Source organism: Taudactylus pleione, unplaced genomic scaffold, assembly GCF_031769625.1.
Source record: "Taudactylus pleione unplaced genomic scaffold, aTauple2 ptg000434l, whole genome shotgun sequence".
NCBI classification, from domain to species: domain Eukaryota; kingdom Metazoa; phylum Chordata; class Amphibia; order Anura; family Myobatrachidae; genus Taudactylus; species Taudactylus pleione.
The window spans coordinates 2,600,523-2,619,022 of NW_028284836.1; the positions used below are offsets into that span (position 1 = coordinate 2,600,523).

The 18,500-nt window shown below is 46.8% G+C and overlaps 1 protein-coding gene across 1 annotated transcript in view; it reads left to right on the forward strand.

Annotated features, from left to right (window-relative positions):
- The window catches only part of INTS9 (integrator complex subunit 9), a 64,335-nt gene that overhangs the window by 12,851 nt on the left and 32,984 nt on the right, over positions 1–18,500 (forward strand). Inside the window, exons 5-8 of the mRNA XM_088447528.1 lie at positions 2,505–2,644; positions 4,744–4,830; positions 13,664–13,784; positions 14,250–14,384. Of these exons, the coding sequence (XP_088303654.1) occupies positions 2,505–2,644; positions 4,744–4,830; positions 13,664–13,784; positions 14,250–14,384 (483 nt within the window). The remainder of the gene's footprint in view (positions 1–2,504; positions 2,645–4,743; positions 4,831–13,663; positions 13,785–14,249; positions 14,385–18,500) is intronic.

The window sequence follows — 18,500 nt, forward strand, 5'->3', positions numbered from 1 at the left end:
GGAGCAAACCAGGCCACCTGCAGGGGAGAAGGGCAGCAAAATGGTACAGGAGGAAGGCCGGCACACAAGAGTTTTGGGGGTGCACAGGGAGAGATAGCTGCAGGAGTACAGGGCAGCGGCAGCAGCAGTGGGGCATGACACAGGGGCATTAGCGGGGCAGTGCATAGGGGCATCAGCGGGCGACAGAGGGGCTCACTGGCGCTGGGCATGCATTTGAGAAAATAAAATAAGACACAGAAGCATGGATGTATTAGTGAGATCTATCTATGCATCTATGTTAAAAATTGAATATGTGTAAAATAAAAAAAATTAAAAAGGAAATGCCGCCCCCCCACTCGCAGCACAACAAGCCCCGGGCTTTTCACTGCCAGTCCTGGTTGTGAAAATACAGGGGACAAGAGGCATAGGGGTCCCCTATATTTAGCACAACCAGTACTGGGCTCAGCTGAGCCAGTCCTGGCTTTGGAAATACAGGGGACAGAAAACATAGGGGTCCCCTGTATTTTCCATAACCAGCACCGAGCTCTTTCTAGTGGGGGGATAATGCCACCGGTTCACCGGCCGAAGCATTAACCCTGACCGCTAGTCAGCCCAGGCCAGGACTATCCACCAGCCCCTGCCTCTTGACTGCGGTACTGGTTGGCAAAATACAGGGGACAAACGACGTAGGGGTCCCCTGTATTCAGCGCAACCAGCACTGGGCTCTGAGCTGGTTGTGGAAATACAGGGGGGGAAAAAATGCGTAGTGTCCCCCTGTATTGTCCAGATCCAGCACCAATTTTTTTTTTTAGCGGGGGGGCTAATGCCACAACCAGAGGAGCCCTTTCACTGGGTTCTCCAGCCGAAACATCAAGCCTGACCACTCGCCAGCACAGGCCGGGATCCGTGTTGGCCCGTGGCTATCCCCGGCACCCCTTGGCGGTGGGTGCCAAGTTGACTGTGTAATGTGTTGCATTTTAAAGAATATTGTCTTTTGCTGGTAAACTATAGGTCCCAGCAAGCCTCCCCTGCATGCTGGTACTTGGAGAACCACAAGTACCAGCAAGCGGGGCATTAAGGGCCCACTGGTACCTGTAAAAGAAATATTAAAATAAACAGATTACACCGTTTTTTTATATTTATTTACCTACACCTTCACCTGGAGGGCGGCGGCCTTCAAGCTATTTACCGTGGCCGCCGCCACCCCAGGACCTCGTAGTTTTTTTTCGCCTGGCAGACGCCAACCCGCCAGGGCTTCGGCGTCTTTACCTGGACTTCGGCAGCCTTTAAGGTCTTTTTCATGGCTCCCGCCACCCCAGGACTTCGGCATCTTCGCCTGGCGGGCGCCAACCTGCCAGGGCTTCGGCGCCAACCCGCCAGGGCTTCTACGGCTTCACCTAGGGGTGGCAGCCAATTTGCTCTTTTGCGCGGTTGCCACCTCCTAGGGCTTCTGTGTCCTTTTCACCTAGTGGGCGGCAGCCAGTGTCAGCTCTTTTACATGGCCGCCGCCCACTAGGACTTCCGGCGTCGTCTTTGTCCGGCAGCTCTTCACTGCTGCCTCCCCGCCACCGAACTGCCATGCCGCCTCCTCGCGCTGGCTTATATAAGCCAGCTGAGGGGGCGGGGCGATGAAGACGCGTCATTGGCTCACGGCGGCCATCCTTGAATTTCAAAGATAGCGCTGAGGCTCCATTTTTTTAAATAGTCACCGCTTCCGAACTCTGCAGAATGGCTGTCAAAGACCTGCCGCCAACATCGCACCGCTGCGCCGGCATTGATGCCACTAATGCCCGCACCGCTGCCGGTCCCCACCTGGCTAACTGCCACACCGTCAGCGGTTCTCCGCCGCCGCTAACGCACGCACTGACCTGCCATCTTGGTGCACCCAGGTGAAGCCACAGTGAGTGCACCTGCTGGAGGCTCCTACTGAGGCTGTGCAAGTTGAAGCTTCCTATCTCTGTAATGGCGCATTTGTGAGGTAATAGTTTAAAACCTGTAACTTTCTAATTTACCCGAATCTCAAAAGCACCTACCCTGGAACAATAGCCACCTAACAGAACAAACCCCAAGTCTAAATTCGCCCTGTACCCTGAATTATGACATCCTAAAGTGGGAATGTCAGAAAAAACTGACACTTGGAACCTTAGATTACTCCCAAATCCTCATGATTTTTGCCCTGAATTTCGGCATGCAGCACTGAGCGACCGTTCTACCTGTCCGTGCCAAATTTCAGCTCTGTACCTCCAATAGCTTTTGAGGTGTAGCCCCTTAAACACCATGCCCCCCTCGGGAGGTCTCTATTCATGACTGTGCCCTTCTAATTACGGGCGCTGACTCGACAGATCATTTTATCTCTTACCTAGGATTGTACAAGCCTGCATGTGTCTGAGATTGAATGTGTGTAGGAGGGGAGAGGGGTCCTCCATTGTAAATGTCCTCTCTTGCCCGTCTGGGTGGCATGAGACGCACGCGGCAGCCGGGCTCTGCCGTACAGACCTGTTTAATATGCTCCTCTCTGCTTTCAGACGCAGCTCATAGATCTGTCTACTGTAGATGTGATCCTAATCTCTAACTATCACTGTATGATGGCATTGCCGTACATCACCGAGCACACTGGATTTACCGGCACAGTCTACGCCACCGAGCCCACAGTGCAGATTGGCAGGTAAAGCCGCAGGCCGGAAGGAGAACATTGCAGAACTCTGTTTCCTGTTTAGTCCCTGTTCATTGTATCACTCCCTCTTCATGGATGTGAAATGTCCTGGTCGCTCTGTAGTTAATGCAACGGAACTGACGATTGTTAAACCTATTGAAGACTCTAACTCCATTAAAGGGGTTTTGCTTTTGTCGTCTTTCCTTTAAAAATGCATCAATCCCGTGAGGACATTGGGAGCTGCCAGTTTGTGGACGTAATCAATCACTGGCGTTGTCATTGTCTCTTCTCATTGTCCTGTTTAAAAGGCCAATATACCTTCATCTGAAGAAGGGCATGGGGCAAATGTAATAGGTCCCGATTTGACAGAAGCGCAGCTTTTGTGGCAGTTTTGTCGCAGGATTCAAATGCGCCATTTATTTTTTTCTAAGGGCAAAAACCACCGTGATTTTGGCTTAAAAAAAAAATAAAAAATCGCAGAATTTGCACTTTGGTTACATTTGCCCCAGAATGTTTGCAGAAGGCTCAGTTTCTCCATTTCTCTATTTATTTATTTTATATATCTACACACACACATATTTATTTATTATAATTCTTTTTATACTGTATTTATTTTTGTATTATATTTTATAGGCCTAAACACACATTTATCATTATAATTCTCTTTTTTTTTTTTTTTTTTTCTGTATTTTTTTTTTAAATTATTATTTTGTATATCTACACACACATATACAAAATATTTTTAGGGGTGCACTCACCAGACTTCAAACAAGAGCTCAAAAAGACAGCTTTACTCCATAGAATGCTAATCCAACGTTTCGGTTCTCTTGGGACCTTTGTCAAGGTGTCCCAAGAGGACCGAAACGTTGGATTAGCGTTCTATGGAATAAAGCTGTCTTTTTGAGCTCTTGTATGAAGTCTGGTGAGTGCACCCCTAAAAATATTTTGTATATTGGTGGTTCTTTGGATCTACCACAACTTGATGTTGCACCCCAGCACTAATCTCTCCAAAGAGAGTGCGGAATTGACAAAAAAGTACACACACTATATATATATATATATATATATATATATATATATATATATGTATGTATGTATATAATATGAATTTATCATTCTTATTCTTTTTTTTTTTTCTGTATTTTTTTTGGCGCACATATTATCCAGGATACAGCATGTATTTTAAGCACTCTTCTGGTTACTATTAATTGTGATTATTCCACTTGACATCCTAATACAAGACTACAAATTTGAGAATTTTTTTTTTTTTTTGTTAAATATTGATCAGCCTAGTTATAGAGGCAGCAGCCATCTTGATTATGAGACACCAGCTGTGCCTCTTTCCTCCCTCTCATGTGGCACCATGTCTGGCAGCCTCATCCTGATGACAGAGATAAATGCATTAATAAGTACGCATTCCTGGAACACACTGCTCCCTGGGCATATTTCAGTGCTGAAGCGTAAAATACACCTTGCAGCCACTCGGTGACCTTCAGTCGTGCCTCTCCCAGAGACCTGTCCTGGTTAAGTTATGGTTCCCAGTGCATGCCATAGATATATCAGATGCACCCCACGCATGACCAGATCTCGAGTCCTGCTCAAAATAATTTATCTCCTCTAAATTGTAAACTCTTGTGCTGTGACGCATATTAGAAGACCTGTGTGAAAACACTCTCCCTACAGCCTCGGATCTATTTATAGTCACGGATGTTTTACCCATTCATAAAATCATTATAATTTGCAATACAGGCCACGTTCTCCCATATGTTATTTGTAGGTGTCGCCTGCTCAGATTGGGGAGCGGCTGCTTTCTGCTTATAAAATGTATCCTGTCCGTTCACCGAAATGAGGCCCTTTATGTTGGGATATAGTTTCAGCCCCCTACAAAATACATCCTTCTCTGTGTGTAGGTGACGTGCGCTCTAAGTTGCTCTTTATAATTAAGTTGTGTAGCGTTATGGATAATATTGTTCTTTAAAATGTATCATGTGCACGTAACATAAGGTACAGAAGCTAAGGCCCATCTCTTCTCTGTATGGCTTCTTGGGCACTGCTCTATTCCTGCACACAGCCCCTATCTCAGTTCACCATACTTCATTGTTCTATTTCAGGCTCCTAATGGAAGAACTGGTTAACTTCATTGAGCGTGTTCCGAAGGCCCAGTCTGCCACCATGTGGAAGCACAAGGAAGTGCAGAGGTAATTACTAGCTGCATTGTGTAGTGTCGGGGTTTAGCGCTGTCCGTATTGCGATGTGGCTTTGTAAAGAGTTTTCCCCGTGTGCTGCACAGAAAAACAAATGCTGGCCCTGAGCCTTTAACAGCAGCTTGTAAGTGTGTGGAACTGCTCTCCCAGGAGTCGTGGGGGCTCCCCAAAACTTTGTGAGTCTCCCAGACACTCACGGGAGAATAGGCAAGAAGTGTATCTTAATGTATAAAGGCCTATATTGTTGGGGGGGCTACATTGTAGATGCAATGCATCGGGCACACACTGCATCCTTTATTATTTTGTTGTACCCCATGCGGAATAAATGAGTAACAAGGCAGAGTATCAGGACAGTCGATGGGAGACATCTATTTGGAAGCATATATATTATATTCCTGAGGTTTCCATTAATGGCCCATACAACAATAAAGTATGTACACCTTCAGCACTGTGATGGCATGGCATGGCACGGCCATTATATGTACAGCGCATCCGGAAAGTATTCACAACGCTTCACTTTTTCCACATTTTGTTATGTTACAGCCTTATTCCAAAATGGAATATATTCATTTTTGTCCTCAAAATTCTACACAGAATACCCCATAATGACAACGTGTAAACAGTTTTTTTTTTTTAGTTTTTTGCAAATCTCATTAAAAAAAAAAACCCTGAGAAATCACATGTACATAAGTATTCACAGCCTTTGCCATGAAGATTAAAATTGAGCTCAGGTGCATCCTGTTTCCACTGATCATCCTTGAGATGCTCCTACAGCTTAATTGGAGTCCACCTGTGGTAAATTCAGTTGATTGGACATGATTTTGAAAGGCATACACCTGTCTATATAAGGTCCCACACTTGACAGTGCATGTCAGAGCACAAACCAAGCATGAAGTCCAAGGAATTGTCTGTAGGCCTCCGAGACAGGATTGTCTCGAGGCACAAATCTGGGGAAGGGTACAGAAAAATATCTGCTACTTTGAAGGTCCCAATGAGCACAGTGGCCTCCATCATCCGTAAATGGAAGAAGTTCGAAACCACCAGGACTCTTCCTAGAGTTGGCCGGCCGCCTAAACTGAGCAATCGGGGGAGAAGGGCCCTAGTCAGGGAGATGACCAAGAACCCGATGGTCACTCTGCCGGAGATACAGCATTCCTCTGTGGAGAGAGGAGAACCTTCCAGAAGGACAACCATCTCTGCAGCAATCCACCAATTAGGCCTGTATGGTAGAGTGGCCAGACGAAAGTCACTCCTTAGTAAAAAGCACATGGCAGCCTGCCTGGAGTTTGCCAAAATGCACCTGAAGGACTCTCAGACCATGAGAGACAAAGATTGAACTCTTTGGCGTGAATGCCATGCGTTATGTTTGGAGGAAACCAGGCACCGCTCATCACCAGGCCAATACCATCCCTACAGTGAAGTATGGTGGTGGCAGCATCATGCTGTCGGGATGTTATTCAGCAGCAGGAACTGGGAGACTAGTCAGGATAGAGGGAAAGATGAATACAGCAATGTACAGAGACATCCTGGATGAAAACCTGCTCCAGAGCGCTCTTGACCTCACTGGGGTGACTTTCAGCAGGACAACGACCCTAAGCACACAGCCAAGATATGAAAGGAGTGGCTTCAGGACAACTCTGTGAATGTCCTTGAGAGGCCCAGCCAGAGCCCAGACTTGAATCCAATTGAACATCTCTGGAGAGATATGAAAATGGCTGTGCACCGACGCTTCCCATCCAACCTGATGGAGCTTGAGAGGTGCTGCAAAGAGGAATGGGCGAAACTGCCCAAAGATAGGTGTGCCAAGCTTGTGGCATCATATTCAAAAAGACTAGAGGGTGTAATTGCTGCCAAAGGTGCATCAACAAAGTACTGAGCAAAGGCTGTGAATACTTATGTACATGTGATTTCTTAGTTTTTGGGGGGTTTTTTAAATTAAATTTGCAAAAAACTTTTTACATGTTGTCATTATGGGTTATTTGGTGTAGAATTTTGAGGACAAAAATGAATTTATTCCATTTTGGAATAAGGCTGTAACATAACAAAATGTGGAAAAAGTGAAGCGCTGTGAATACTTTCCGGGTGCACTGTGTACGTACAGCATCTCCTGTGGTGTCTGTTGCATTATGGCCCTTTTGAAGACTATAATATGTAGGCGCATTAAGATTTCTCCGCCTCACCTGTAGAGGCGGAGCGGAGGAGAGATGGTGTGCATTGCACAAGTACAGTAAGGCCTGTGCTCATGTATTGCAATAAAATTAGAGCTGAAGGAGCCAGAGATCTGCCTCTCGGCTGGCCTGTATCTAGCAGGCGCTCTGTCACACAGAGCAGAGTGTGCTAGAAGCACCAGAGAGCAACACCCCAGGCAGGAAAGAGGAACTGCATCGGATGTGACAGGTGCAGGGTGCCCAGGTATTGCCCTAACTCATGTTATCTCAGCCTAAACCAGATAAAGATCTTTAAATTATCTTGAAAAGTTTAATAGTGTTATTAAACGCATTGGTTGGTACATGTCTTATAGTCACACTTCTGTATGTGAGGAGAACCCTGACATTGACTAAGACAGGGGTCAGGGAACTTTTTTACCTTTTACCCCAAAATATATTTAGATACGCCGACGTTACCCCCTTGATTTGAAAGGAAGGAAATCATATAGTAGTGCCCCCATATAATGCCCCTGTAGTAGTGCCCCCATAGTTATGCCCCTGTAGTAGTGCCTCCATAGTTATGCCCCTGTAGTAGTGCCTCCATAGTTATGCCCCTGTAATAGTGCCCCCATAGTTATGCCCCTGTAGTAGTGCCCCATAGTTATGCCCCGTAGTAGTGCCCCCATATAATGCCCCTGTAGTAGTGCCCCCATATAATGCCCCTGTAGTGCCGCTTGTACTAAAACAAAACACTTACCTTAATCCCCGCTCCTGCATCCGCCGCCGTTCTGTCCGCCCGGCTGCTCCTCGGGACCTATGGGAGAGACCTCATGACGTCTCTTCCATAGTGCGCATGGAGAGAGCCGGAAGCTGGAGTTCAGAAGAGAACTCCGGCTAACGCGGCGCTGCAGGGAAGGAGCCGGGCGCCCGCTGGTAATAACATCTCAGCGGGCGTCTGGCTTAGAGCCTCCCTGCGGCACAGCCGGGCATGCATATGAATCATTCTATATTATAGAATAATAAATATGCATGCCCGGCTGTCCGTCCATTACCCCCAGGAATTTCATTTTTACCTCATGGGGTAATTTACCCCTGTTCCCCGACCACTGTGCTAAGAGGTAGAACACTAAGCTTATAACAGTGGATCTGGTGCCTACTAGCGTCTTTAACCACACCGGGGTTATAGCGGGCACATACCGAGCAGGCGGCTGTCCCACTGCAGCACGGTGCACGGTTCTTCCAGTACTGACTGCGGCCTATTTAGGATTTGCAGCGCTTGTTCTCCTGCTGTTACTGGGATCTGTACCAGGCAGGAGATTGCTCAGCGATGGCCCCCTCATATTCTCCCCTTCATCCAGACCAGTAAGACTATTATTTGCTGATCCAGTCTAGCTAATGAGGTCCCTACGCGGATTCGGGAGACATTATTCTGCGCTCTATAATAATAACGCTAATGTATGACAGTCTTTTGTTACCTCTCTACAACTTCTCTTCTCCTAGACTCCTGTAAGGAAAAGTAACTATAGGTAATAGCAGCTAATGCAGAAGACACCCTCGGCATTTATAGGGGCAGCTTCTCTTTCTTCAGATAGGAATCGTTTGTGTCATTTTACTGTTGTAATAGATCTTCCATTTATTAATTAAATGTGACTTATCAGTCTCTCCCTGTGTTTGGCTGGTACGTGTGCCGGGAGAGGCGCCTCCGGGCCCCATAGCGACCCCGCTCCCTGCACTCACGGTAGTTACACCCCCTGATTCAGAAATACTGGCTGCAAGAAAATGTGGCAGCGCCCACTCTTACACCGGGCAAACATCTCCAATCGGCAAATATGGAATAGATCATTGATTAAAATACTGTGAATGAGTTACGCTGCATTACGCAGACCATAAAGTGACAAACATGAGAAAAATTGGCATACTCGTTATAGTAACCGGTTATTAATGTATCAAAATAAAGACAAATCTAAATGTGCCTAGAGGCTGTGGTAGTCGTTCAGTAATGAGGGTGACTCCAGTGTCCACAATGTCCCAGAGTTTCACAAAGCCAATATTCAAATCAAGGGAAGCCGTCAATGTGGCAATCCACCGACCCTCCTATACTGTGTTCCTAATTAGACGTCAAGCCCGGCGGGTGTTAAGCCACTTACTGCCGCACGTGCCAGAGAAGCTCCTGTCAGGTCCGTGCGATCTGTTATGTTTCTAGAAAACTCGCAGCTCAGGAGGCGGAGTGTTTAAAACGTCAATTTCTAAGCGAGTTTGCTGTAATCTCACCTGAGATTGAAATCTTGAATCTTAGTAAATCAGCAAACTGCATCTTTTTCATAAAAAGTACTTCCCACTTTGCCTGATGGTGAGAAGATTCGAGTTTGCGATCTATTTGCTATACTGCCTGCAAGCCTGTATTTAACAAGATTGCAGGTCTTCGTTAAAAACGGGGGAACGCCTTTCTTCCTATGCACATCATACTAAAGCTGCCCGTGCAGGAGCTCTACCTGTCCAGTTTGACCAAATCGGCCAAACCATCTAATGTTTCCAAAACAGTCACTAATAGAACTTAATGAGCATTTATCAGACATGGTGGAAAGCTATGCCAAGTGATCGCTGCGGCTGCAATACAATGAGCTTGTGACATGATTGGTTGACACGACACTTGGTGTCGGTGAACTTGCTCACTGATCCAGTCAGTCGGAGGTTGTGCCCAGAGTGGGATCACTGTGTGTGGGGGGCTGCATTGCAGTATAACTCTCTTATTGGGCTTCAGGAAGCTGTTCAGAGCCTAAAATGTCTGATAAAAGAGAATAACCACGTATAGTGAGGAAAATAACTAAGCTACACGCAATTACTAATATCTATTACTCTTAGCAATGTGAGGAAACTTTTTTACATATACCCTTGTGAAGGTTAGAATATCCATTTTCCTACACATTTGTATTTTGAATATTGGTTCAGTGCACAAAATGGCTGCCTCCGCTGTGTGGTACACAGGTGCACTTAAGGCTACACCCTCCTATTCATCTGTATTTGAGCACCACAGGCTTTTAGAGTCTGTACATGGGAACCGTGAAATACATTCGCAACACGGTCTGTCCATAATTGATAAGAGTGGTCGGGATTTTCTACCAAATTAAAATTCTCATCAGGCGTAGTGCAGATGTCTACGAGACCTCTGCATGTACTAACCTGGCCAGCCAATGCGTGTATAATGCCGTCTTTCTATTGCTCTCATTATTTCATGATAACCGTGCAGTATTGTAAACGCTGGAGGATTAACCGCGACCAGCATCTGTATTAATGCTGGAGAAAGCCATTTATCTCTGCCGTCCTGTGGCTCCTGCCCTGTTAGCGCTAAACACTCCTTTCAAGGTTGTCATCTTGGCTCAGGTTGCAGAATCGATCTGGGCGCTCTGCAGACGCCTCTGAGAGAACTGTTTTTAAGGAGATAAATAAACACTAATGCAGATGCGATGCCTGTAAACCTCACTGCACAGTCTGATGTCGTCGACATCTATAAACGTGAGAGAAAATATTAAAACCCTGATTCTGGTCAACTCACGCTGTAGAGGACATACCGCTTCTTTATTTATTTAAATCGTAGGTTAAGAACCTGTTTTTTGTTTTTTCATTTTTTTTTTTTATTTAGAGCAAGCACGTGATAGGCCACTTAATTACTGTAACTGACTTTCGCCAAATCCTTATCTCCCTTTCACAATCTCTCTGGAGGGCAGACAAGTATGGCTGCCAGTCACACACACACGTTCTCTCTTTGCATGTCATGTGATGACACAGTGGAAGGATTTTACAGTGCACAGAGCTCCAAAGTCTCTCTGCTTACTATATTTTGTCCCATGTACAGATGTGCCTACATGTACCTATTCTCTCATAGCCCCATTTGGTGCGCCTCAAAGTGTTTGACTTGGCTGACTTTCACTAAATATTTATCTTACTCGCATACTGGCGACAAAAGTACTACTGGCGTTTCGTATATCTTCTGTGTGCGACTCAGTCACTAATCTGGATAAAATAGAGAGCTCTGGTACGAGCGACCGCGCCATAACGTCTGCCACCTATCGTTATTCTTAATCTGCAACTCATACCAATTCTTTTGCGACAAAGTACTAATCTAGTGTGCCTGGTATAGTGACTAAAGGCCCCCATACATCAGCAATCGATTGTGGCAATTCTGCAATTTGCAATCGATTGTGTATAAAAATCTGCAATGTATGAGGCTTCACAGATCGCAGATTGCAGCCAAAAAGTTATAGGAATTGTTCAATCAGATTGTCCAACATGTTGGATGTCACAGATGGATTGGGGCTGTAGATTGCTTGTGTATGGACATGATCAGCAGATTTGCAGACCGTTACTAGTAAAATGATGGAGCCTTTCAAGATTGGAAGATCTGTGTTTGCTGCAATCGATCTGCAAATCACTGAAAAAGCTCTGTAATGTATGGGCGCAGATTGCTAGATTGGCAAATCCTAACATCGGGCAATACATCTTCAAATTATTCAATTGTGGTTTTCAGATTGCTGATGTATGGGAGCCTATAGTAATTGCCTCAGATTGCTGATGTATGGGGGCCTATAGTCATTGCCTCAGATTGCTGATGTATGGGGGCCTATAGTCATTGCCTCAGATTGCTGATGTATGGGGGCCTATAGTCATTGCCTCAGATTGCTGATGTATGGGGGCCTATAGTCATTGCCTCAGATTGCTGATGTATGGGGGCCTATAGTCATTGCCTCAGATTGCTGATGTATGGGGGCCTATTGTCATTGCCTCAGATTGCTGATGTATGGGGGCCTATAGTCATTGCCTCAGATTGCTGATGTATGGGGGCCTATAGTCATTGCCTCAGATTGCTGATGTATGGGGGCCTATAGTCATTGCCTCAGATTGCTGATGTATGGGGGCCTATAGTCATTGCCTCAGATTGCTGATGTATGGGGGCCTATAGTCATTGCCTCAGATTGCTGATGTATGGGGGCCTATAGTCATTGCCCCAGATTGCTGATGTATGGGGGCCTATAGTCATTGCCTCAGATTGCTGATGTATGGGGGCCTATAGTCATTGCCTCAGATTGCTGATGTATGGGGGCCTATAGTCATTGCCCCAGATTGCTGATGTATGGGGGCCTATAGTCATTGCCTCAGATTGCTGATGTATGGGGGGCCTTGATTTATGGCTTAGTTCTTCAATATTGAATTCTCCTGTAAAGTAATGATTTGCGGCAATATTGCAACACTTTTGACTTTAGTAAATCTGCGAGATGCAAAACCGCCGGTATAACACTGAAAATCCCGCCACTTAGTAAATCTACCTCTGGGTGACCTGTAATATCCTTATAACAACAGCTGTAATAATTCTACCATTGTCTGTGGGTGACTACGCCCTTTCACACTGCCACCCGGGTTATCGCACATGAACACGCCGCAACCCGGGTTACTGTGCAGTGTGAAAGGGGCCAGTTGAAATATCCCGGGCATCTCAACTGTGGTAACGAGCAGGGTTGAACACTGGTTCAACCCGGCTCGTGGTGCAGTGTGAACGGGTGACCCGGGTCCCGTTCGCTGCATAGGGAGAGCCGACGCTTGGAGATGAGATCATCTCCAAGTGCCGGCTCAGCAGCGGTGATGTCATCGACCAGGCATTGCCGGGTCAGGGCACCAATCTGAAAGAGGTCTCAAGAGGGTCGCACCGGGGATGGACTCGTGCACAATCTCAGGTGCAAACCGCCATTTGCGATCTGAAAGGGAGGGACTTACAGTGCTGCGCTGGACAAACAAGTAATTAGCAATAATCCTTTTGGGCCAATGTTATTTTTTCTAAACTTCTACTAAAAAGGGGAAAATAGAAATATAGCAAAAGTGATTTTATGTGATTTCTGTAACGATATAAAAGTGGTCATCTCGATCTTTCAAAGCACTTTCAGGCGCCAGAACAGATGACTGGACCCTTAGGGCCTGATTCAGACCCGGACGGTAAGCTGCGAACGCACGCTATGGATGATAATCGCGCATTTGCACGTGAGTCAATATGCACATGCGCGAGTCACTCACTGCTCTCGGAAATTGTGCGCTCGTAGTACACAGACTGGAAGCTACTTTGAGTGACATATAGTGCCGTTTGTGAGTGGTAACGGGAAGGTGCTTGTGATCGGGGGAGTGAATGTGTGAACGCAGGCGTGTCGGCATATAAACGGCGTTTTATGGGTGGCCATAATTAGCAAAGAAGCGTCATTGTACACTTGATTGTATTTTAGACAGCACTGATTTCAGTACTTGCGGTGGGGTAGGGTCTACCTCAAGCGCTGCGTGCAGCGCCGATGGCTCTCGATGTAACCGATTAATCACACACTTCCTGGAGATGACGTGTGCTAAGAAAGAAAAGTGGGCGTCTTTATACTGGCGTGCGTTCGCTCTGCTGTCTCTCTCTAAGACATGGAGGGCGTCCTCACACCAGACAGTGTGATCGTGGTATTTCCATACCCGGCCCCTTTTGGCTGCGTGAAAGCGCAGCTTAGCGTCTGGGTCTGAATCGACCCCTTAGGGCCATAGAGGCTTGGGACAGTTTTCGCTACCTACTCTGAAGCATGTTCTGATGTAGCTGCTATAATAAGGCTGTTTGCTCATTGCTCCGTGCCGCTGTATAGCTGGTGAGTCACCTGCGGTGTCTTTAGGCAGCTGCCGGCCCCTCTGAAGGACGCCATTGAGGTGTACACGTGGAGGAAGTGTTACACCGTGCAGGAGGTGAATGCCGCGCTCAGCAAGATCCAGCTCGTGGGCTACTCTCAGAAGATCGTAAGTACCACGGCCGAGTGCCGTCTTCTCTGTAAGGCCTTTGGGGGAGATGTGTTAAACTTTATAAAGTTGCCCAATAAACTTTGAGGTAGCATGTATCAAGTACATTCTATAAAATGACAAGTAGAAGCTGTTTGGTTGCTATGGACGATGTCCCCACCTTTCCACTGGTTTGAAACCTCTCCCGCTGGAGTACCAACCAATCAGCTACTTTATCTCTCTCCTCTCTATCACTCCCCAAGGCTTAGTGCATCCCACCCCACCCCTCACCCTTTGGCTCCAAGCACTTCCATTCATACTACAGAGTAGGGGTGCCCCTAGTGGTTATGGAAGCTATTACAGTACTCGCTCACTTGATCAATTTCTATTTAATTTTTCTGACACCGGAATTGACCATAGTATATTGTACGGTACATTTTCTGGTTTTCCCTTAATCCCTGTGGCAATGTTTACCGTCTCTTGCAGGAGCTGTTTGGCGCAGTGCAGGTAACGCCGCTGAGTTCTGGGTACGCCCTGGGCAGCTCTAACTGGATCATCCAGTCTCACTATGAAAAGGTCTCTTACGTTTCTGGTTCCTCTCTACTGACCACACACCCACAGGTGAGTCCTTACACGAGGATCCTCCACATAGCTCCTATCGATTCCTATCTATCTATACCTTCTAACAATCGATTCCTGCCTATACCTCCTAAACCAGATTCCTGCCTATACCTTCTAAAATTGTCGCTATTCAGCGTTATGATTCGCACAAGAAATAACTGCTTTCAGACTTGGAATGTGGTTCCAAAGCACAAAAAGATATTATTCAATATAAAAACAGATGGTTACACGCTGTGATCTAAATACAATTAGCGCAAATAAATCCTACAGACCCAAGGTACAGTTGTTACATACGCACGCGCTCTGGTCCCAGATACCGGCAACAGCATTAGAAACCTCCGTCAACAGCACAGCAAGAAGACTCTCGACTGGGGTCAGAGAGCGCACATATATACTCTTACAGGGATAGGCAATACAATAGGACAGATTGGCATAATTCCATTGGTTCTTCGTCGTGATGCTTTTGTTACAGGATAATTCATTGGACAATTTCAAATGGACACAAACAGCCTCCAACCGCCCTTTGTATCCTTTTACCTGCTGCATGCTAATCTAAGCTGCTCACATTACAGAGTACATTTTAATGTTTTAACTCTCTATAGTCCATAGTTTGCAGACGCATGTTCCGATCTTCTTACCGATGATACCGGAAATCTGTTGAGACACAGTGGATCAGTACAACACCAAACACGGTCTGCTTACCATGTACTAAACCTTAGATATCAAATAATCTTTATTTCACAAGATTAATAATTACTGGATATACCTTGAATATTACACTTTAATACTAGGGAACCTTTTGTGTAAGTGTGTAGTGGGTAAGTATTGGGGAATTGGGAAAAGACGCTAGTTAGCGTTGTGCGACTATGTGTTCTATGGTACGTGTTTTGCAGGGATAATCGTTTTATATGTTTTAGTGACTGTCTGCATTTAAATGGTGAGGACTTTTAACTTCTTTCTACTGCGTGGGAATCGCAGGACGCTAAATAATAGCATCGCCGTATGTACTTATAATGGCGTGTTTCACTAAAATGGAGCTGGGCGGCCAGTCGCAAAATGGCGTCTCATTGCCATTCGCAAAACGGCGTCGCCCCAATCTAATTTTTAACCGATCTTGTCTCAGCCAATTATCCGGCTTCGACACTCCTCACTTACAATACAGCCTGTACGGTTTGTCTGTACAGATCATAAGCGTGTAGGAAGGTGCACCTGCACGCCCCTTGGGCAGCTCCAATGCTCCCCGCATCTCAGTTGGCTCCCAGGGAAGAGGCAGCCTCTTTTTGAATCCCAAGATGGCCGATGTGAACCACTGTACCCGAATAGAACAGTTTTTCACATCAGCCACCTTGGATTCAAAACAAGTCAGCCTATTATCTGGGAGCCAACGACTGGAGTGATCGCAGCCCTAGCAAGGTAAGTAGTGTATGTCCCCAGGGTTAGGAGGTAGGTAGAGCAGGTAGTGTATAATCCAGGAGGGGAGGGTAGTTTGGCTACAATAAGAGTTTGTCCATATTGTTAATACAGAGAAATTCTCCTTGTGCCATTGAGTGAGTATAGGGGAAGGATTTTCTTCTTACTGGTAATTTTTGGTCCCGCCCATATCACACCCCAGTTTCCAGGTAACAGGCGTGATCACTGTATATTCTCAGTACAACGTTGGTGCACTGTTATAACCATTGATCAGGGCAGATTGCCGGCTGAAACATTAAATGGTGATGGAAGGATCTCAAATTAAACAGGTGATCGGATGAGTCCACACTGTCAAATCCAAGGAGAGCTTCAGGTTTGCTCCGCGATAGAGCATTGTTACATACAATTTGGTATTTTAATACCCCCTCCCTCCAAACCGTATTGGTAATGGCTGCTCTCTGCTGCCGTCCATATATTTTCATGCCTGTGGTTGTCGGCAATCTTCTAGTGGCCTCTATTCTGCAGTAAAGTGAGATAATCTGCAGAAATCTCTTCCGTAGCTGTAAAATGCGGTGCGGGGTAAGTGTTGAGGGGGGTCAGTATCAGTCTTGCTTTTAAATAATACTGTCCGGTTACAGGTACATGAAGTTAGTATTGTCGTTTGCAGGTACCAGTAACAATATAGGTAATTGAACGTACAGTGATTTACCCTGCATTCAAAATATAGGCATGTCGGCATTTTGACCCATTTAAAAAATATAGACCGTCAAAACATTGACAATATCGGTCCCCGCAGATACTGGAACCTGCGGTCACAATGTAGGCAGGTGTACGTGCTTTAGTTAGCACAACCTAGCAGGGGATTAGCGCTACTGTTTTTGCCATCTTGCGCCACTATGAAGGGCTGTAGCGGCCGCTGCAATTGGTGAATGCTGCTGTGGAACTACACATGCCAGCATGTCCTATTCCAACAGTTTCATTGCAATTGGCATTACAATGGAGCATTCATCATGACATGACGGGCTCACAGTTTACTGGTCACCTTTAGTTCTGACGGCATTGCTGTAAACATTTTAATGGTGTTTACGTTTTATTTGTCAACATTTTTTCTGTCGACATTTCAATCTATATTTCTACTTCAGGGTCCATAGGGGGTCCACAAGGTTGACCTTGTGGTATAGCTGGATCTGGATCCACGGGCACCACGCAGTTAAAGCTTTCACTGCTCCCAGGATGCACTTGGGTCAGTCCTCCTCTATACCCCGCCCCCGAGCCACAGGCACCTCAGTTTTAGTCGGTGCCCGGCCGGAGTCGGGTCACCCTGTCGCAGTGGGGCTGCAGGAGCAGCCCCTAAGCTTTATTTTAAAGAGAAAATTTTTTATTTTTTCTTCTTTTTTTTTTTTTTACACTATCAGAGCGGCAGCATCAGACTGTCCTTTAGGACATCCACGTTGCCGCTCCTACTCCCCGCTGGCGCCGCGACGCCAGTACAGATCTGGGGATCGCGGCGGGACCCCAGAGTCTGTACTAGCCAAGCTCTGGGGACTCCCTGTGACTGCTGCAGGATCGCCGGGGATCAGGTAAGCCGCGGGTCGCCTCGTGCGGCGGCCCGCGGATTCTTCCTATTCAGTCAGAAGCCTCCGGTCTCTGGGGACAGACCGGAGTCGCTAGCAGCGGCGGTGGGCTCCCCCTCTATAGAGGAATACCCCGCGTGTCCGCTAGACCACCAGGGTGACAGGCTGGAAGCGGGACCGGCAACCCAGGGGTTAAATGCTAGCCAGGGGAGGCAGCCTTCCCTGTCTAGCCTCTCCTCCCCTCAGCTCAGCGCGCCTTTCAACACGCAGTCTGGCATCGCTGAGCTGCTCCTATCTCTCGGCCACTCCTCCTCTGAGGTCTCCGGCGGCCATCTTTACTGGCAGGCATCGCGGACTCCCAGGCGGTATCAAGTGGACCGGTCCCCCTGTGTACCTCTCCCCTGCTAAAGGACAGTGTACACAGCGCTATAGCCCTCCCAGACGCTGAATCTGGGCGGTTGATTGTAGCGGAAGGTGCAGTGAGTACTAACTTTTCTGCATTGTATGTGACTATTGCTAGTGCTGCCTGTCTGTGACTTATTCTCCATTACTCCATTACTGTCAGCTTATACCTATCCCTTTCCTTCTACGGCCCGGCAGGTGTGTGGGGGAAGGGCGGTTTTCTAATAACCTCACTTACATAAATCACGTATTTGTGAGGTCAGTCACATACTGTTGTGTGCTACACAGTGCCATATCTGGGCTGTTTGTGTTGCATACTGGTGAGTGCGCGGGTGTTAACACCGTAATTCCTCTGGTGATAAGTTTTTATTGTGTAATTACTGTATCATGTCTGATGAGGAGACTGAGCACTCCGTGGCTCCTGTGTTGTTTTCCGGCAGACGCTGTGCTGCTGGAATTGAGGGGGAGGATTTTTCTCAGGATGGTTTGTGCGGGCGGTGCCAGCTGGTACCAGGCCCCTCTAAACCCCCTATGTCACAGGACCCTCCTTGGGCGATGTTTTCACAGGTGCTGGCGTCTATTGCAGACCGGTTATCGGTCCCAACAACGGTCCCTTCCAGGGCGTTGCCCCAGCCCAACATCCCCCATTCCCCGGGTATTCCACAAATATTGCAGTCTCCCCCCGGGGCCCAGACTGTGGGTCCTTATTTGGGACTGCCTGTGTATGTCC